This window comes from Nyctibius grandis, chromosome 32, assembly GCF_013368605.1.
Source record: "Nyctibius grandis isolate bNycGra1 chromosome 32, bNycGra1.pri, whole genome shotgun sequence".
Classification (NCBI taxonomy): Eukaryota; Metazoa; Chordata; class Aves; order Nyctibiiformes; family Nyctibiidae; genus Nyctibius; species Nyctibius grandis.
This window is the reverse complement of record NC_090689.1, coordinates 2,936,342-2,955,407: the sequence shown is the minus strand read 5'-3', so window position 1 is coordinate 2,955,407 and position 19,066 is coordinate 2,936,342. Positions and strand designations below refer to the sequence as shown.

General features: G+C 62.5%; 2 protein-coding genes and 9 non-coding genes across 11 annotated transcripts; 2 read left to right on the top strand and 9 right to left on the bottom strand.

The window, feature by feature from the left end:
• Positions 1–27: 27 nt before the first annotated feature.
• LOC137675216 (uncharacterized) lies at positions 28–4,866 on the top strand. Its single transcript, XM_068421233.1, has 2 exons — positions 28–170; positions 1,243–4,866. The coding sequence occupies exon 2, from the start codon at positions 1,276–1,278 to the stop codon at positions 2,119–2,121; it is 846 nt and encodes a 281-aa protein (XP_068277334.1). The 5' UTR covers positions 28–170; positions 1,243–1,275; the 3' UTR covers positions 2,122–4,866.
• A 2,463-nt stretch (positions 4,867–7,329) lies between these two features.
• On the top strand, positions 7,330–10,295 carry AIRE (autoimmune regulator). Its single transcript, XM_068421000.1, has 11 exons — positions 7,330–7,470; positions 7,546–7,720; positions 7,822–7,974; positions 8,072–8,143; positions 8,479–8,572; positions 8,734–8,809; positions 9,140–9,255; positions 9,328–9,537; positions 9,629–9,725; positions 9,964–10,032; positions 10,215–10,295. Exons 1-11 carry the CDS (start codon positions 7,330–7,332, stop codon positions 10,293–10,295), a joined length of 1,284 nt encoding a protein of 427 aa, XP_068277101.1.
• Positions 10,296–10,649: 354 nt separating this feature from the next.
• LOC137675230 (5S ribosomal RNA) lies at positions 10,650–10,768 on the bottom strand. Its single transcript, XR_011049909.1, has one exon. It is a non-coding gene; the product is annotated as a 5S ribosomal RNA (ribosomal RNA).
• Positions 10,769–11,650: 882 nt separating this feature from the next.
• On the bottom strand, positions 11,651–11,769 carry LOC137675229 (5S ribosomal RNA). Its single transcript, XR_011049908.1, has one exon. It is a non-coding gene; the product is annotated as a 5S ribosomal RNA (ribosomal RNA).
• An 867-nt stretch (positions 11,770–12,636) lies between these two features.
• On the bottom strand, positions 12,637–12,755 carry LOC137675266 (5S ribosomal RNA). The gene has a single exon (XR_011049941.1). It is a non-coding gene; the product is annotated as a 5S ribosomal RNA (ribosomal RNA).
• A 1,042-nt stretch (positions 12,756–13,797) lies between these two features.
• Positions 13,798–13,916, bottom strand: LOC137675264 (5S ribosomal RNA). The gene has a single exon (XR_011049939.1). It is a non-coding gene; the product is annotated as a 5S ribosomal RNA (ribosomal RNA).
• Positions 13,917–15,156: 1,240 nt separating this feature from the next.
• LOC137675242 (5S ribosomal RNA) lies at positions 15,157–15,275 on the bottom strand. The gene has a single exon (XR_011049918.1). It is a non-coding gene; the product is annotated as a 5S ribosomal RNA (ribosomal RNA).
• A 704-nt stretch (positions 15,276–15,979) lies between these two features.
• LOC137675271 (5S ribosomal RNA) lies at positions 15,980–16,098 on the bottom strand. Its single transcript, XR_011049946.1, has one exon. It is a non-coding gene; the product is annotated as a 5S ribosomal RNA (ribosomal RNA).
• Positions 16,099–17,326: 1,228 nt separating this feature from the next.
• On the bottom strand, positions 17,327–17,445 carry LOC137675263 (5S ribosomal RNA). The gene has a single exon (XR_011049938.1). It is a non-coding gene; the product is annotated as a 5S ribosomal RNA (ribosomal RNA).
• Positions 17,446–18,127: 682 nt separating this feature from the next.
• On the bottom strand, positions 18,128–18,246 carry LOC137675262 (5S ribosomal RNA). The gene has a single exon (XR_011049937.1). It is a non-coding gene; the product is annotated as a 5S ribosomal RNA (ribosomal RNA).
• A 509-nt stretch (positions 18,247–18,755) lies between these two features.
• On the bottom strand, positions 18,756–18,874 carry LOC137675234 (5S ribosomal RNA). Its single transcript, XR_011049912.1, has one exon. It is a non-coding gene; the product is annotated as a 5S ribosomal RNA (ribosomal RNA).
• Positions 18,875–19,066: the final 192 nt, after the last annotated feature.

Genomic DNA, 19,066 nt, shown 5'->3' with positions numbered 1-19,066 from the left:
GCGGGGGCGCACTTCCGGCGCGCACCCATCGAGCCGCGCGCGGCGGGGGCGGCCCTTCCGGCAGAGGGCGGGCGGGAGCCGCCGCGGCGCTGCCCCTCTCCAAGATGGCGGCGGCAACCTCGGGCCGTTCCCCCCTGCGCAGGCTCCGCAGACCCCCCTCCAAGATGGCGGTGAGCCCCGGGGAGGGGAGGGGCTGGGCCGGGCCGGGGGCAGGGCGCGCCAGGCTCCGCCGACCCCCGCCCGGGGCCCGCGGCCCGCAGGAGGCCTCAGGCGGGGCGGGCGGGCGGTGCCCGGGGCTCTCCCGGCACCGCGCCGTGACTCAGCGCTGCGGGGGGTCCCAGGCCGCGGGGGGCGGCCTCGGTCCCGCTCCCCCGGTGGCGGATCCGCAGCCCCCGGCGGGCCCCCGCGTCCGGCAGCCGCCGTCCGAGGCGTGGGCCGAGGCGGCGGGAGGCCCGCGGGCCCGGCCGGGGCCGCGGCGGGCCCTGTGTCCTCGGCGGGCCCGGGCCTCGTGGCTCCCCGGGTCCCCTCGGCCGGGGCGGCGGCGGCGGACGGAGGGGCCGAGCCGCGGCTGAGCAGCTGCGGGCTGCGATGCCGCTCGCCCTGGCTCCCCGCGCCGCCTGCGCGGCCGGGAAAAGTGCCAGTCATGCTGCGGGGCAGGCCGGGCCTCGGCCGGGCCTAGGCGGGCTGCGATGCGTAATGCTCAGCCCAGGCCTCGGTGCTGCCGGCGGGGCCTCCCTCGGTCGGGGGGCAGGGAGGGGTGGAGAGCAGCGGGAGGGCGAGCGGGTGGTTCGGGGCCGCTCCCGGGGACGGGGCGGTGCGAGAGGAGCCGCGGGGGAGACGAGCTCGCCCGTTTCAGGCAGCCCCGTGCCGGCGCAGGAGGAGCCGTGCCGCGTTGCGGTGCAGCCGGTGTCGAGGCATGCCTGTCTTCGCGTGCCGGTGCCCTAGGCGGTCTTGATTTGCTGTAATTTAGAATATGAAGTCCAGAACCCAATTAAAAACTAATTAGCGTAAACAAACACATCGTATGAGGCTTTAAGAACCGCACGGAGGAGCGAGATAGTCTCGACGTGCAGATGTTTAAATGGGCTGGGCTAACACAGCAGCCGTCCAACAGCGACGGAGCACACCATAAAATCCCAGATCTTATTGGTCTGAGTGTGGTTTCTCATCTGTTTATTTTTGCTGCAGAAAAAAAAAAAGCTTTGTTTGATGTACTCTTCCCCCCCCCCCCCCATCTTTCAGATTATGTCATAACTGCAAGATAAACGAGCAGTGATGGAATCACTGGATACCGAGGTGCGAGCACGGAAGACTCTGGGGACTGTTGAATACGTAGAGTCTTCGGGTTTCGCCCAGGGAATACTGCCGACCAAGAAGGATGTGGTTCAGAATATGCTGTATTTATTGCAGCCCAAAAGAGCTGGCCAGGCCCAGCGATCCAAAGAGGATGCGGCCCAGTTGCTCGCTGAGCACCTGCAAGAGCACTGGTTGGTTTGCAACTTGCACACCATCGCGACGCAAAGTATAAAGAAACTTATCCTCAAAATGTACGAGGAGTTTACCAGATTGTATCAGACCAGAAAGCAGAGACAGAACCAGGCTTATACCGAGCGAGCAGACAAATTCAACGAGAGTTCGGAGAAGCTCTTTGACATCTTTTGTACAGACACGCAGACGAGAAATAAACTGGAGGAGTACAGTGGAATAAAAATGACTAGCATCGAGTGGAAGTTTCTTGAAGATCAAAGAAGCGAAAGAAAAATGTACTATGAAGATTTCACAGACAAGCAAGAATTGAAGATGATGGAAAGAAGACAAAAGATACAATGTCTGGAGCACTTCAGAAAGCTCGCCAAGGAGGAGAAGGAAGGAAACAAAGCGAAGGAAATGAAATATAAAAGTGACGAGCAATCAGACGAAGGCACGAGCGTGGATGAATCCTACCCCGCGGAGGAGGAGAACGGCGGGGCTCCGGCCTTCTCGCTGCGGGGCAGAAGGAAGCGCCGGTGCACGACAACTCCTGCGAGCACCATGCCCCTGGAGTGCCAGCATATACGGATGAGCATCAGGAGAGTTAGGCCTGGGTTCTACGAGACTGTGGAGAAGGTCGAAAACTGCTAGCGCATGCCGCGGTCGGCAGGCAGAGCTGCTGGAGTACGAGGTGGCAATGCACACGTTAGGCAAGTTTGAAATCCCACCGCCAATTGGAAGTGATTGTTGTAGATCCCCAAGCCAGAGCTCAGGAACAATCCTGCCTCCGGGGAAGAGCACTGGGACGACGACTGCAGAGGCAAGGACTCAAACACATGAATCTGGAAGGATGAGTAGCCAGTGGCTAATGATGCGAAGGCTCAAACGTAGCAGATGATCTAAGGTTACGTAGCGTGTAAGCCTCTTCGTCCAAGGTCCTGTCTACATCAGTGGGTTTTTGGAAGTCTCTCACCATTTCTGAGCCAGTGGTACGAACCAGGACTGGGATTTACTGCAGGGAAATAACTTGGACTTGGTGCTGATAGAAAATCTGCGTGCTGAAAAGCCTGAACTCCTGCTGGTTTTGGTGGGAGTGGAAGGCGTTCAGCCCCTTTCAGCAGAATTTGGCATCTCTACGAGGAAAGAAGCTGGTTTTCAGCTTGTATTAGCCAGTCCCGGAGAGGCACCCTGCAGTTTTGTGAAGGGATTGCTCTCTCGCTTGAGGAGGGGGAGAAAGAGAGATCAGGAGACAAATTTGAGTGCTTTGGCTGTAAAAGCATTGTTGATTTTGAATGTTTTATTCTAGATTCTATTTTAATGGCGTTTCCTTGATCAGGATAAACCTTCCCATAATTGGATGAGTTTTAAAGTGAAGTCCCTAATCTAGGATCTGAGGTGTGAATCCTAAATGAAGTGGTAACGTTTTATCTTCCTGGGGGAGGGTAAGATAGGGGGAAGGATGCAAATTGTGTTATTTAGTTGGGAGATTTGAGAAATTTTATAACCTGTTACCCTGCCGCCTTAGGACATAGGGAAGACAAAGCCTTCCCGGGTGTGGGCAGCTGTGGTATTTACAGCCCCAGGCGCCTGGAGCTGGGCTTGCTTCTCCACCCCCCGCCCCGAGGTCCGTGCAGAGCAGCAGGCTGGAAACGGTCATTTTCCACCCAGAGTTTGTTTGAACCAAGTGTAACCCTCTTGCCCACGTACATCCTGAGCAATGACGTGTCTGTGATTTTTAGATACCCGCAGTACGAGGGTATCTGCTGGTTTTAGTTAGAGTTGCTTTACTGGTTTTTAAAGACGAGAGACTTGAACTTTCAGTGAAACCCCAGTGCTGGAGATCTCTCTGGTGAGATTCCCAAACTTTGCCAGACTACACTGAAAATTAAAACCCCTCGAGTCTCTCTTTGTCCACAGAAGTTCTCTGGTAGGAAGAGCGCAAACTTGCCTGGTTTTCAAATTTACCTTTCAGTGTGAACGTTGGTTTCCCCACTCCAGTATCAGCTTTTCCCCGTCTCCTTCCTCTCCGCCCTGCACATCATTTTACTGACCTGAACTCGTGCTGTTTCATTCTTTGGCTTTTGCTCCCTTTAACAATAAATGCATGTACCAATAATTTTGACAGCTCCTGTTACTTTTGATGAATCAGTTCTTGGACTGCTTTGAAGTCCTATGCCAAAGGAGGAATGAAACGCAAACCAGCTGCCGATCCAGCAGCAGGACGAGCGAGCGCAGGCGGCGGCGGCCTCGACCTCGCCGCTCACGCAGGCTCCGGCGTCCCTCCGTCCCGTCCCTCCGCCTACGGACGGATCCGTCCGGCTCCGAGCGATGCACCAGCTTCCCAGTGACCTTGCTCGTTAGTAATCGCTGGGATCCTTGTTCTGTATTTCTAAGAAGTTCTTCATGGTAAGTTTGCTCCCAGATATTTAGCGAACTCAGCGTATTCCGCATCCCTCGTGGTGTCGTTACAGGTTTAATAGCACGCGCCCACGTTCTGCAGCGCCCTTCAGCCTCCGCCGCGTGAGAGCTCGCAGCCCTCTCTCTCCTCCTCTCTCTGATGTGCTTCACTGACTTCCCCGTGCAAATTATGTCACGTTTAAACTATTTGCCTTCCAGCCCTGAGGTGCTGGACTTGAGCCTCTCACTGGGCTTTTACACCAGCAGCTCTGTTTCAGCAGGGAATATAGCCAAGCTCGGACCTCGCCGAAGTAGAATTTGTTTTAATAACTGCTGTAACCCCCCCTTTGTATTACAAATATAGCTGACAGTGTAAACGCTCGCGTGTAAAGCAGATCCACCGGGGCTGACTCGAATACGGAACACAGCTGTGTAGTGCTTTATGATTTTTGGGGATTCAGGGAATTTAAGGTTGTCGAATCTGACTTCCTGTCTGCCACAGGGAATTACATTTCATTCAGAAGCCCCACGCTCAGCCTGCCAGTTTCAGTTTAACTGACGTGTCTTACAGAAAGTCGAGCTGAAGACGTCAGAAGTCTGCTGTCTTCCTCAGTTATATCCTTAGTGGTTTGTCACCTTTGCTGTTTTAAAAAGAGGAAAAAAAAAAAAAAAGGAAAAAAAAAAAAAGTCCAACCATCTTCGAGGCTGTGATTCTTTTCACGACATCTTGTACAGGCTGAGCAGTCGTTTATCGCATTTAAATCATATTTGTTTTTTTTTTTTAACTGGGTTTGACTGTGGATAGAGCCAAAGCCTGGCTCTGTTTCTGCTGCAACAGGGGGAAAATTTCTAATTGATGTATTCTGATTACTCTTCTTTGGGACCATGGTGCCTTTTTAATCAGGACAGTAAATCTTGTCCCAGGGTTCTGTACTTTTGTACGTTAACAGTTGTTGACTTTCCTTATTTGGTGTGTCCCAAATAAATTAATATAACATACCTCTGGGCTTTTGTTTCTTCTTTCTAAAGGGGGAGGAAAGAGGAAACTGAAGCTAAAATAAATCTTCTCTACTCCAGTTCTCCCTCCCGGGCTCTTGGAGGAGCAGCCGTGAAGCGTGCAGGTGGACCCGCTCTCATCTGGACTTCTACCGTGGGGCAGCGGTGGGGAAGCTGCTAGAAATAATGGGAGTCTGGGATCGGGGCCCCACCTGGAGCCCTCCTTTTTTACCAAAAAATGCAGGAGCCTGGAGCAGCCGAAGGTAAGGGGAGAGGGGTGAAAGCTCTGCGCGTGGTGGCAGCGTTTCACTTGGGCTCTCGGCGCGCTTCAGGCTTGGGGAGGTCAGTATCAGGGGCAGAGACCCCCGCCTTCCGGGGGTGATCCCGCAGGTGGGTTCCCCACTTCTGCCTCTTCTCTCTGCCTGTGCTTCAGGGACGTGTCGTACGAGATGAGCATGGGGCAGGTGGTGTCTGAGACACACGCAGGGCGATGGTTCGCCCCACGGGACCTTGGCGTGGAAGGGAAATGGGACAGGGAGAGGTGCTGGAAGGGGCGCGTTTGCTTCAACAGCTTTTCACAGGAGGAGGGAGTCGAGGTGGGTCCCAGGGGCTACAAATGCTTTTGATGGACACTGAGTTGCTGATTTAACTGGGCCTTTGTGGAGAAACACCTTCAGCCTTCGCAGCCCGATTTGAGCTCCAGCTGAGCTCACCTGCCGTGAACCTTTTGCTCTGATTTCTGAAAGGGAAGCAAGAGAAAAGAGAGGGCATCCCGAAACCCGAGCGTGGCCGGGCTCCTCTGCGCCCCAGCCTCGGGCCCTCGCAGCCGGGCAGGGCTCGTGCCAGCCCCACGGAGGGTTTTACACCCCTCTGCAAGGGAAAGCTGACTTCTCACAGCCCTTACAGGTGCCTTAGAGCTGCCGAGGTCCGCTCTGAGCGAGGTCGTACAGAAATACCTGTCTGATCTCCCAGGACGTATGTGCCCCTTCACATGGCAGCTTCTCAGAAAGGGGAAGGAACACGAAAAAACAACCCGAAACGCAAATTATTGCGCCACTGAGTGGGCTGGATGTGGAAAACAATCTGTGATTCAGAGCGCAGGAACAGTCATAAAGGTGGAATTTAAAACAAGTCCAAGCCCAGCGCTGCGGGCACAGGGCTCACGGCTGCGGTGGGCAGCACCTGCCCGCGAAGGAGCTCCGGTAACCGTGGGTGGGCATGGGGATGGGGCAGGCACCGCTGCCTCTGCGGCGAGCCGCCGGAGCCTTGTCCTGGAGGTGCCAGGCGGCTTAACGCAGGGTGATGGTGACAAATGATGGTGGGACACTGGGGAAAATGGTTTTCCCCGGGAAGGGTGGAGCAGACCCGTGAGGCTGTGTCATGAGCGTGCTCGTGCTCAGCGCCTGTGGCTGGGCTGCAGGGGAGCTCCAGGAGGGGAGATGAACCTCCTGTTTTGCCTGACACCCGTGTTTTGTCTCCTGGGCACTGAAATTGTGGTGTGGGGCACAGGAACCCAGCATGGCACCTGCCCGACCCAGTGCCTCCATGGGAAAAGTCACCCCAAATCCTGAAAGGAGCCTCAGGGCAAGCGTTTCCATGGGTAAACACATTGATTTATTAACCAGGAGCGTACAAGGGTATTTCCTGCTCTCGCAGAGGGTGTTGTCTTGTTATTCTTCCCAAGTTTCTAGACAGCAGCCGCCTTCTCCTGGCACAGCTTTGGAGCCAGCACATACCGCCCCAGTCCTTTAGGATTTACCAGTAACCGTCCCTCCCCGTATCGCCTCGCTCCGTGCCACGGAGCATCCCCTCTTGCACCCCTTTCCCGTCCCGCTCGGGGTGAGTTTTGCTCTACGGCGGGCATCAGGCACTGCCCTGCGGCGTGGGGACGGCTGTGCATGGCCACGGCACCCCCAGCTGAGCCGTACCCACACGCACGTTTGTGGAGTTTCTATGGTGTCTGTGCTTCCCCACCGGCCCGCGGCAGGGGGTTTGCAGGGAGCCAGGGCAAATATTCCCCCGCTGCCCAGGCGTTGCTTCCCACGTGCTCCCGTGAGTTTCTGGATGAGAGAAGCGAGCGCTGCGGAAAGTCCAGAAATTTTGGGGCACCGCCTGGCTGACCGCGGGGCCGAGAGAGGCGGGGGTCCTGCGCCAGCACCCCGGCTCACCCCCTCTGCCCGGCCACCCCGGGGTGGGTGCTGTGGGGTTGGGTGTCCTTCACCATCAGCTGCAGCGAGCGGCGGTGCCCCGAGCTGGGGAGCAGCCTGACCCCGAGCCCCGGGGTGCGGGGGTCCCGCGGTGGGGGCGAGCCCGGCCATGCCGCAGGGACAGCCGCAGCGGGAGGGGTGATCTCAGGTTACGCGGCCTCGTACAGAAATGAGTGGGGCCGCGGGGTTGTGACGAGGTTCCCGTGTATTAAAGGGGAGCGTCGGGGCGGGCGCTCAGCCCCGGCCGCGTCCCCGCAGCATGGCGGGGCCGGGGGGCGAGGGGGACCTGCGGCACCTCCTGAAGCTGCACCGCACCGAGATCGCCATGGCGGTGGACGACGTCTTCCCGCTGCTGCACGGCCTGGCCGACCACGACGTCGTCCCTGAGCACATCTTCAAGGTGAGGCGGCGGGCGGGGAGACGGGTGGCCGGGCCGCGGGGGCCGCGTGCCAACGGGCCGGGGTGGCACCGGCAGGAGACGCTGAGCCGGACGGAGCGGGAGGGCTCCCACCGCGCCTTCCACGCGCTGCTGACGTGGCTGCTGGGCCGCGACGCCGCCGCCGTCCGTGACTTCTGGGCCGTCCTCTTCAAGGACTACAACCTGGAGCGGTACGCCCGGCTCCGGCCCCTCCGCGGCGCCTTCCCCAGGGGTAGGAGGGGGTCACGCGGGGGGCACCGGCACGGCCGGGGGGCTGCCGGTGGGCAGGGGGTGACACCGGGGCCCTGTCCCCCCGCCCTGTCCCCTCTGCAGAGGTGGAGCTGGGGCGGCAGCGCCGCGGCAGGCGTCTCTCTCCCAGCCCCACGGCGCCGGCCCCGCACAGAGCCCAGGGCAAGAGGAAAGCCCCCGAGGAGCGGGACGGGGCCCGAGCAGCGCAGCCCTCCCCGCGGCACGCCGCCAGCCCCGGTACGGAGACCCGGAGCGGGGTGGGGATGGGATGGGGCGCCGGGGGGGTCCCCGAGGTGCTGTGCCCCCCCTGACACCCACCCTCGCAACCCCGCAGGGCCCCTGGCGAAGGCGAGGACCGTGAAGAAGACGGAGGGCACGGAGGCCCCCCGCACCCCTCGCGCCGGCGGTGAGTGCCAACCCCCCTGGGGCAGCGTCTGCCCGTGCACCCCGTTTGCCTGCGGTTTGGGGGGGCTGCCCGCCCTGCTGAGCACCCCCTCCACCCGCAGCCCTCCAGGCGGTGGCCGCCTCGGTGCAGCGAGCAGTGGCTGTGGCGGGCAGCGAGGTGCCCGTCACCCGCGGGGCCATCGAGGGCGTCCTCGTCAAACACGGGCTGGAGCTGGGTAGGTGCAGCCCAGCCCAGCCGACCCCCTGCCGAGATTAACCCCCAAATTCAGGAGCCCCCCCAGGCAGGGGGTGGTGGGGAGGGGGCCCCCCTGGAGCTGCCCTTGGCCTCTCCTGCAGGCAGCTCCAAGGTGGGCAGCAAAGCCGGGGATGAGCCGTGTGCCCCGGCTGCCTGCGAGGAGCCAGGGGCCAGGAGCAGGAGCCGCAGCCTGAAGCCCCCTGCCCGGCCCAGGGCACCCCAAAGCGTACGCACACCCCCCCCCCCGCTGTCACCCCCATTTTGCAGCTACCAGAGGCTGTGGCGGGGCTTGTCCATGGCCCGGGGGTGTCCCCCCCTCTGCTCCCCCCAACCCCTCTCTTGTCTCGCCCACAGAGCGGGGAGCCCCGGCTGCACCCCCAGACCCGGCTGCCGGCACCCACCGTGCACAGCCAGGACCCCACGCCCCATCAGGTGAGCCCCGGGCACGGCACCTGGTGACCTGGGGGCCATCGGGGTGTCCCTGGCGTGTCTCCTTGGCCTGGCTATCCACAGGCAACCCAGGGCTCAGCTGATGGGGGTCACCGGGCTACAACCCCCCCAGAACAGGCAATCCCCGCCCTGAAAGGGGCTGGTGTGTTTGGTGCAGGGTGGGTGATGTCGGGGGAGAAGGCACGGGGCTGGTGGTGATGGGATCCCCTGCGAGCACGAGCCCTGCCACAGCCACGGGTGCAGGCTGTCCGCCGATGTCCCCGGGGGGGTGGTGGCGGTGAGGGTGACCCTCTGCCCGCTCCCCCGGGGCAGGAGAACGAGGACGAGTGTGCGGCGTGCGGCGACGGCGGAGAGCTCATCTGCTGCGACGGCTGCCCCAGGGCCTTCCACCTCGCCTGCCTGGTGCCCCCGCTGCCCCGCGTCCCCAGGTGAGCCCCGGGGCGCCGTGGGGACCCCGGTGCCCCCCGGCTGTCCCTGACCACCCCTCTCTGGGTGTGCAGCGGGACGTGGCGGTGCGGCTCCTGTGTGGGGAGCGCGGCCGAGCCGGGCCAGCTGCGGGACGCGGACGCAGCTGCGGAGGGACCCCCCGACATCCCGGGGCAGGAGGTGTCCAGCGCCCGGCGGGGCGGAGGTGACGGGAGCGTCTGCGGCCGCTGCTTCACCCAGATCCCCGCACCCCGACACTGCCCCACGCCCGGCGGGGACCCCGGGTGAGCCCCCCGCCGTCCCCCACATCCCAGCCGTAAATCCTGCCCCGGAGAGCGACGGTCCTGACGGTCTGTGTCACCCTGTCGGTTGTAGGGGGCTGCAGCTCTGCACGTCCTGCGCGGGCACCCCGGACGCCGGCAGCCTGGGGAGCACCGCAGCAGCCGGTGACCACCCGCTGCAGGCAGCAAAGGTGGGTGCAGGCAGGGTGAGGGGCTGGGGGAGGCGCAGCGGTGGGGACGAGGGGCGGGAGGAGGCTGAGGGGCGATGGCGCCAGCTGGGTGAGGGAGGGAAGGTGGTGAGGGGGTGCCAGAGGGGCCAGGAGCTGAGGCTGCACCAGGGGAGGGGCTGGACCCTGCCACCAGCCCTGACCCGACGGGTGCGGGCAGAGGGCAGGCAGGAAAGCTGGCAGGACACGTTCCCTCCCGCAGGCAGAGGATGTCTACCCCGGCAGCGACCCCGTGCTGAACAGGGACGAGCTCGACGCGCTCCTGGGTGAGGTACGGCACCGTGGGGGGGGGCACACACCAAGGGGCAGGATCTACAAGGGACCATGTCTGCGGTGTGACCCACAGAGTGACGCTGGGCTGTGGGTGAGGCGGGGAGAAACGGGATGGCGCAGGGGGACGTGGATGGTGTTGGAAAGGGAGAGTGACCCCCCCGCCCCGGGGCTGTCCCACAGGGCACCTGGGACGGGATCCTGCAGTGGGCGTTCCAGAGCATGTCGCGGCCCCTCGCAGACACCCACGGGCTCTTTGCCTAGTCCCCGCGGCCTGAGCACAGGCGGCGGAGGAACAGGCGGCGGGGCTGGAGGAACGACACAGGCATCGGGGCGCTGGGGAAGAGTATGCGCCAAGACATGGCCAACCCTAGGAACCCCGCAGGGGGAAACCAAACCGGAGAGGCAACTGCAACGTGTGCGTTACTGCAAAAGAGGCATGGAACAGTGTGAGCACAGACTAACTGAGCACAAAGAGCAGAAAAGGCAAAAAAAAACCCACTTAATATTAAAACAAAAAAAAAAAAGGATAAGGAAAACAGGAAAACCCTATGAGGCCAACCCCATAATAAAATGGGGGATCACCCGCAGCACCGCCTCTCCCCAACCCGCGGCAAAAGCCTACAGCACCCGGTATTCCCAGGCGGTCTCCCATCCAAGTACTAACCGGGCCCGACCCTGCTTAGCTGCCGAGATCAGACGGGATCGGGCGTTCTCAGGGTGGTATGGCCGTAGGCACCCCCTGTTGCCCCGACAGCCCTCTCGTGGACCCGCCACCACGCGCTACAGCCGTCCCGACGGGTGACAGGGGGCGTCAGCCAGTCCCAACGCACACCCACCCACCGCAACCACCCAATGCAACACCCACCGCAAAAGCCCGGACCGGTACCACCGCCCCCTACTGCCCTGCCCTGCCGCAACACCCCACCCGCAACACCCCGACAACAAAACGGCGGATGCTCCAATGCGTTACAGCCGTCCCGAAGAGAGTCAGGGGGAGCCAGGAAATGCCAAAACGCACCCACCCACTGCAACCACCTACATCAACACCCACCACAACACCCCTGCTTCGTGCCAATGCCCCCTATTGACCTGCCTCGCCACAACACCCCAACAACAAAACGAGGGATGCCCGAATGCGTTACAGCCGTCCCGATGGGTTACAGGGGGCGTCAAGGCAACCCCAACACTCACCCACCCACCGCAACCACCCAATGCAACACCCGCACAGAACACCCCAGGCCCCTACCACTGCCCCCTATCGACCTGCCCCTCCGCAACACCCCTCCGCAACACCCCTCCCGCAACACCGCAACAACAAAAGGGGGACGCACCAACGAGTTAAAGCCCTCGCAAAGGGTGTCAGGGGGGGCCACGCAACCCCACCACGCACCCACCCACCGCAACCACTCAATGCTACACCCGCACGCAACACCCCAGCCACCTACCACCGCCCCCTAGTGACGTCCCCGTCTGCAACACCCCAACAACAAAACAGGGGATGACTCCAGCGCCACCCATACCTCCTATTCACGCTCCCTACTGACCTGCCCCTCTGAAACACCCCACCCGCAACACCCCGACAACAAAAGGTGGGGCACCCCCTAGCCGGGGGCAAAAGCCTACAGCACCCGGTATTCCCAGGCGGTCTCCCATCCAAGTACTAACCGGGCCCGACCCTGCTTAGCTGCCGAGATCAGACGGGATCGGGCGTTCTCAGGGTGGTATGGCCGTAGGCACCCCCTACTGCCCCGACAGCCCTCTCGTGGACCCGCCACCACGCGCTACAGCCGTCCCGACGGGTGACAGGGGGCGTCAGGCAGTCCCAACACTCACCCACCCACCGCAACCACCCAATGCAACACCCCTGCCTGGTACCACCGCCCCCTATCGACCTGCCCTACCGCAACACCCCTCCACAACACCCCTCCTGCAACACCTCAATAACAAAAGTGGGACGCACCAACGAGTTAAAGCCCTCACGACGGGTGACATGGGGGCGTCAAGGCAACCCCAACACTCACCCACCCACCGCAAACACTCAATGCAACACCCACACAGAACACCCCAGCCCCTACCTCCACCCCCTATTGACCTGCCCCGCTGCAACAGCCCAGCACAACACCGCAACAACAAATGGTGGACGCGCGAATGCATTACAGCCCTCCCGACGGGTGGCAGGGGGAGCCACGCAACCCCAACACTCACCCACCCACCGCAACCACCCAATGCAACACCCCTGCCTGGTACCACCGCCCCCTATCGACCTGCCTCTCCGCAACACCCCACCCTCAACACCGCAACAAGAAAAGGGGGACGCACCAACGAGTTAAAGCCCTCCCGACGGGTGTCAGGGGGCGCCACGCAACCCCACCACGCACCCACCCACCACAACCACCCAATGCTACACCCGCACGCCACACCCCAGCCACCTACCACCGACCCCAGTGACGTCCCCGTCTGCAACACCCCAACAACAAAACAGGGGATGACTCCAGCGCCACCCATACCGCCTATCACGCCCCCTAATGACCTGCCCCTCTGAAACACCCCACCCGCAACACCCCGACAACAAAAGGTGGGGCACCCCCTAGCCGCGGGCAAAAGCCTACAGCACCCGGTATTCCCAGGCGGTCTCCCATCCAAGTACTAACTGGGCCCGACCCTGCTTAGCTGCCGAGATCAGACGGGATCGGGCGTTCTCAGGGTGGTATGGCCGTAGGCACCCCCTGCTGCCCCGACAGCCCTCTCGTGGACCCGCCACCACGCGCTACAGCCATCCCGACGGGTGACAGGGGGCGTCAGCCAGTCCCAACGCACACCCACCCACCGCAACCACCCAGTGCAACACCCACCGCAAAACCCCTGACCGGTACCACCGCCCCCTACTGCCCTGCCCTGCCGCAACACCCCACCCGCAACACCCCGACAACAAAACGGCGGATGCTCCAATGCGTTACAGCCGTCCCGAAGAGAGTCAGGGGGAGCCAGGAAACGCCAAAACGCACCCACCCACTGCAACCACCTACATCAACAACCACCACAACACCCCTACTTCGTGCCAATGCCCCCTATTGACCTGCCTCGCCACAACACCCCAACAACAAAACGAGGGATGCCCGAATGCGTTACAGCCGTCCCGACGGGTGACAGGGGGCATCAAGGCAAGCCCAACACTCACCCACCCACTGCAACCACCCAATGCTACACCCCTGCCTGGTACCACCGCCCCCTATCGACCTGCCCTACCGCAACACCCTTCCTGCAACACCTCAATAACAAAAGGGGGACGCACCAACGAGTTAAAGCCCTCATGACGGGTGACATGGGGGCGTCAAGGCAACCCCAACACTCACCCACCCACCGCAAACACCCAATGCAACACCCACACAGAACACCCCAGCCCCTACCTCCACCCCCTATTGACCTGCCCCTCCGCAACACCCCAGCACAACACCGCAACAACAAACGGTGGATGCGCGAACGCGTTACAGCCCTCCCGACGGGTGGCAGGGGGAGCCACGCAACCCCAACACTCACCCACCCACCGCAACCACCCAATGCTACACCCGCACGCAACACCCCAGCCACCTACCACCGCCCCCTAGTGACGTCCCCGTCTGCAACACCCCAACAACAAAACAGGGACGTCCCACAGCGGCCACGGCTCCTCCTACCACCGCCCCCTAATGCCCTGCCCCGCCGCAACACCCCACCCGCAACACCCCGACAACAAAATGGGGGCCGCCCCCTAGCCGGGGGCAAAAGCCTACAGCACCCGGTATTCCCAGGCGGTCTCCCATCCAAGTACTAACTGGGCCCGACCCTGCTTAGCTGCCGAGATCAGACGGGATCGGGCGTTCTCAGGGTGGTATGGCCGTAGGCACCCCCTGCTGCCCCGACAGCCCTCTCGTGGACCCGCCACCACGCGCTACAGGCGTCCCGACGGGTGACAGGGGACGTCAGCCAGTCCCAACGCACACCCACCCACCGCAACCACCCAGTGCAACACCCACCGCAAAACCTCTGACCGGTACCACCGCCCCCTACTGCCCTGCCCTGCCGCAACACCCCACCCGCAACACCCCGACAACAAAACGAGGGATGCCCGAATGCGTTACAGCCGTCCCGACGGTTGACAGGGGGCGTCAAGGCAACCCCAACACTCACCCACCCACCGCAACCACCCAATGCAACACCCCTGCCTGGTACCACCGCCCCCTATCGACCTGCCCCTCCGCAACACCCCTCCGCAACACCCCTCCTGCAACACCTCAACAACAAAAGGGGGACGCCCCAACGAGTTAAAGCCCTCGCAAAGGGTGTCAGGGGGCGCCACGCAACCCCACCACGCACCCACTCACCGCAACCACCCAGTGCAACACCCACCGCAAAACCTCTGACCGGTACCACCGCCCCCTATCGACCTGCCCTGCCACAACACCCCACCCGCAACACCCCGACAACAAAACGGCGGATGCTCCAATGCGTTACAGCCGTCCCGAAGAGAGTCAGGGGGAGCCAGGAAACGCCAAAACGCACCCACCCACTGCAACCACCTACATCAACACCCACCACAACACCCCTGCTTCGTGCCAATACCCGCTATTGACCTGCCTCGCCACAACACCCCAACAACAAAACGAGGGATGCCCGAATGCGTTACAGCCGTCCCGATGGGTTACAGGGGGCGTCAAGGCAACCCCAACACTCACCCACCCACCGCAACCACCCAATGCAACACCCGCACGCCACACCCCAGCCACCTACCACCGCCCCCTATCGACCTGCCCCTCCGCAACACCCCTCCGCAACACCGCAACAACAAAAGGGGGACGCCCCAACGAGTTAAAGCCCTCGCAAAGGGTGTCAGGGGGGGCCACGCAACCCCACCACGCACCCACCCACCGCAACCACCCAATGCTACACCTGCACGCCACACCCCAGCCACCTACCACCGCCCCCTAGTGACGTCCCCGTCTGCAAAACCCCAACAACAAAACAGGGGATGACTCCAGCGCCACCCATACCTCCTATCACGCCCCCTACTGACCTGCCCCTCTGAAACACCCCACACGCAACACCCCGACAACAAAAGGTGCGCCGCCCCCTAGCCGGGGGCAAAAGCCTACAGCACCCGGTATTCCCAGGCGGTCTCCCATCCAAGTACTAACCAGGCCCGACCCTGCTTAGCTGCCGAGATCAGATGGGATCGGGCGTTCTCAGGGTGGTATGGCCGTAGGCACCCCCTGCTGCCCTGACAGCCCTCTCGTGGACCCGCCACCACGCGCTACAGCCGTCCCGATGGGTGACAGGGGGCGCCACGCAACCCCACCACGCACCCACCCACCGCAACCACCCAATGCAACACCCCTGCCTGGTACCACCGCCCCCTATCGACCTGCCCCTCCGCAACACCCCTCCGCAACACCCCTCCGCAACACCCCTCCTGCAACACCTCAATAACAAAAGGGGGACGCACCAACGAGTTAAAGCCCACACGACGGGTGACATGGGGGCGTCAAGGCAACCCCAACACTCACCCACCCACCGCAAACACCCAATGCAACACCCACACAGAACACCCCAGCCCCTACCTCCACCCCCTATTGACCTGCCCCGCTGCAACACCCCAGCACAACACCGCAACAACAAACGGTGGACGCGCGAACGCGTTACAGCCCTCCCGACGGGTGGCAGGGGGAGCCACGCAACCCCAACACTCACCCACCGCAACCACCCAATGCTACACCCGCACGCAACACCCCAGACCCCTACCACCGCCCCCTAGTGACGTCCCCGTCTGCAACACCCCAACAACAAAACAGGGGATGACTCCAGCGCCACCCATACCTCCTATCACACTCCCTACTTTCCTGCCCCGCCGCAACACCCCACCCGCAACACCCCGACAACAAAAGGTGGGGCACCCTCTAGCCGGGGGCAAAAGCCTACAGCACCCGGTATTCCCAGGCGGTCTCCCATCCAAGTACTAACCAGGCCCGACCCTGCTTAGCTGCCGAGATCAGACGGGATCGGGCGTTCTCAGGGTGGTATGGCCGTAGGCACCCTCTACTGCCCCGACAGCCCTCTCGTGGACCCGCCACCACGCGCTACAGCCGTCCCGACGGGTGACAGGGGGCGTCAGCCAGTCCCAACGCACACCCACCCACCGCAACCACCCAGTGCAACACCCACCGCAAAACCTCTGACCGGTACCACCGCCCCCTATCCACCTGCCCTGCCACAACACCCCACCCGCAACACCCCGACAACAAAACGGCGGATGCTCCAATGCGTTACAGCCGTCCCGGAGAGAGTCAGGGGGAGCCAGGAAACGCCAAAACGCACCCACCCACTGCAACCACCTACATCAACACCCACCACAACACCCCTGCTTCGTGCCAATGCCCCCTATTGACCTGCCTCGCCACAACACCCCAACAACAAAACGAGGGATGCCCGAATGCGTTACAGCCGTCCCGATGGGTTACAGGGGGCGTCAAGGCAACCCCAACACTCACCCACCCACCGCAACCGCCCAATGCAACACCCGCACGGAACGCCCCAGGCCCCTACCACCGCCCCCTATCGACCTGCCCCGCTGCAACACCCCAGCACAACACCGTGACAACAAACGGTGGACGCGCGAACGCGTTACAGCCCTCCCAACGGGTGGCAGGGGGAGCCACGCAATCCCAACACTCACCCACCCACCACAACCACCCAATGCTACACCCCTGCCGGGTACCACCGCCCCCTATCGACCTGCCTCTCCGCAACACCCCACCCGCAACACCGCAACAAGAAAAGGGGGACGCACCAACGAGTTAAAGCCCTCCCGACGGGTGGCAGGGGGCGTCAAGGCAACCCCAACACTCACCTACCCACCGCAACCACCCAATGCAACACCCACACAGAACACCCCGGGCCCCTACCACCGCCCTCTGTTGACCTGCCCCGCCACAACACCCCACCCGCAACACCGCAACAAGAAAAAGGGGGACGCACGAACGAGTTCACGACCTCCCGATGGGTTACAGGGGGCGCCACGCAACCCCACCACGCAGCCAACCACCGCAACCACCCAATGCTACACCCGCACGCCACACCCCGGCCACCTACCACCGCCCCCTAGTGACGTCCCCGTCTGCAACACCCCAACAACAAAACAGGCGATGACTCCAGCGCCACCCATACCTCCTATCACGCCCCCTACTGACCTGCCCCTCTGAAACACCCCACACGCAACACCCCGACAACAAAATGGGGGCTGCCCCCTAGCCGGGGGCAAAAGCCTACAGCACCCGGTATTCCCAGGCGGTCTCCCATCCAAGTACTAACTGGGCCCGACCCTGCTTAGCTGCCGAGATCAGACGGGATCGGGCGTTCTCAGGGTGGTATGGCCGTAGGCACCCCCTGCTGCCCCGACAGCCCTCTCGTGGACCCGCCACCACGCGCTACAGCCGTCCCGACGGGTGACAGGGGGTGTCAGCCAGTCCCAACGCACACCCACCCACCGCAACCACCCAATGCAACACCCACCGCAAAACCCCTGACCGGTACCACCGCCCCCTACTGCCCTGCCCTGCCGCAACACCCCACCCGCAACACCCCGACAACAAAACGGCGGATGCTCCAATGCGTTACAGCCGTCCCGAAGAGAGTCAGGGGGAGCCAGGAAACGCCAAAACGCACCCACCCACTGCAACCACCTACATCAACACCCACCACAACACCCCTGCTTCGTGCCAATACCCCCTATTGACCTGCCTCGCCACAACACCCCAACAACAAAACGAGGGATGCCCGAATGCGTTACAGCCGTCCCGATGGGTTACAGGGGGCGTCAAGGCAACCCCAACACTCACCCACCCACCGCAACCACCCAATGCAACACCCGCACGCCACACCCCAGCCACCTACCACCGCCCCCTAGTGACGTCCCCGTCTGCAAAACCCCAACAACAAAACAGGGGATGACTCCAGCGCCACCCATACCTCCTATCACGCCCCCTAATGACCTGCCCCGCCGCAACCCCCCACCCGCAACACCCCGACAACAAAATGGGGGCCGCCCCCTAGCCGGGGGCAAAAGCCTACAGCACCCGGTATTCCCAGGCGGTCTCCCATCCAAGTACTAACTGGGCCCGACCCTGCTTAGCTGCCGAGATCAGACGGGATCGGGCGTTCTCAGGGTGGTATGGCCGTAGGCACCCCCTGTTGCCCCGACAGCCCTCTCGTGGACCCGCCACCACGCGCTACAGGCGTCCCGACGGGTGACAGGGGGCGTCAGCCAGTCCCAACGCACACCCACCCACCGCAACCACCCAATGCAACACCCCTGCCACCTACCACCGCCCCCTATCGACCTGCCCCTCCGCAACACCCCTCCGCAACACCCCTCCTGCAACACCGCAACAACAAAAGGGGGACGCACCAACGAGTTAAAGCCCTCCCGACGGGTGTCAGGGGGCGCCACGCAACCCCACCACGCACCCACCCACCGCAACCACCCAATGCTACACCCGCACGCCACACCCCAGCCACCTACCACCGCCCCCTAGTGACGTCCCCGTCTGCAACACCCCAACAACAAAACAGGCGATGACTCCAGCGCCACCCATACCGCCTATCACGCTCCCTACTGCCCTGCCCCGCCGCAACACCCCACCCGCAACACCCCGACAACAAAAGGTGGGGCACCCCCTAGCCGGGGGCAAAAGCCTACAGCACCCGGTATTCCCAGGCGGTCTCCCATCCAAGTACTAACCGGGCCCGACCCTACTTAGCTACCGAGATCAGACGGGATCGGGCGTTCTCAGGGTGGTATGGCCGTAGGCACCCCCTGCTGCCCCGACAGCCCTCTCCTGGACCCGCCACCACGCGCTACAGCCGTCCCGACGGGTGACAGGGGGCGTCAGCCAGTCCCAACGCACACCCACCCACCGCAACCACCCAATGCAACACCCCTGCCTGGTACCACCGCCCCCTATCGACCTGCCCCTCCGCAACAGCCCTCCTGCAACACCGCA

Bases quoted from the DNA above. Each gene is read 5' to 3' on its own strand.
- LOC137675216 (XM_068421233.1), top strand. From the start codon at position 1,276: ATGGAATCACTGGATACCGAGGTGCGAGCACGGAAGACTCTGGGGACT.
- AIRE (XM_068421000.1), top strand. From the start codon at position 7,330: ATGGCGGGGCCGGGGGGCGAGGGGGACCTGCGGCACCTCCTGAAGCTG. The intron at 7,471-7,545 runs GTGAGGCGGCGG...TGGCACCGGCAG, and splicing joins TCCCTGAGCACATCTTCAAG to GAGACGCTGAGCCGGACGGA. The intron at 9,726-9,963 runs GTGGGTGCAGGC...TCCCTCCCGCAG, and splicing joins ACCCGCTGCAGGCAGCAAAG to GCAGAGGATGTCTACCCCGG.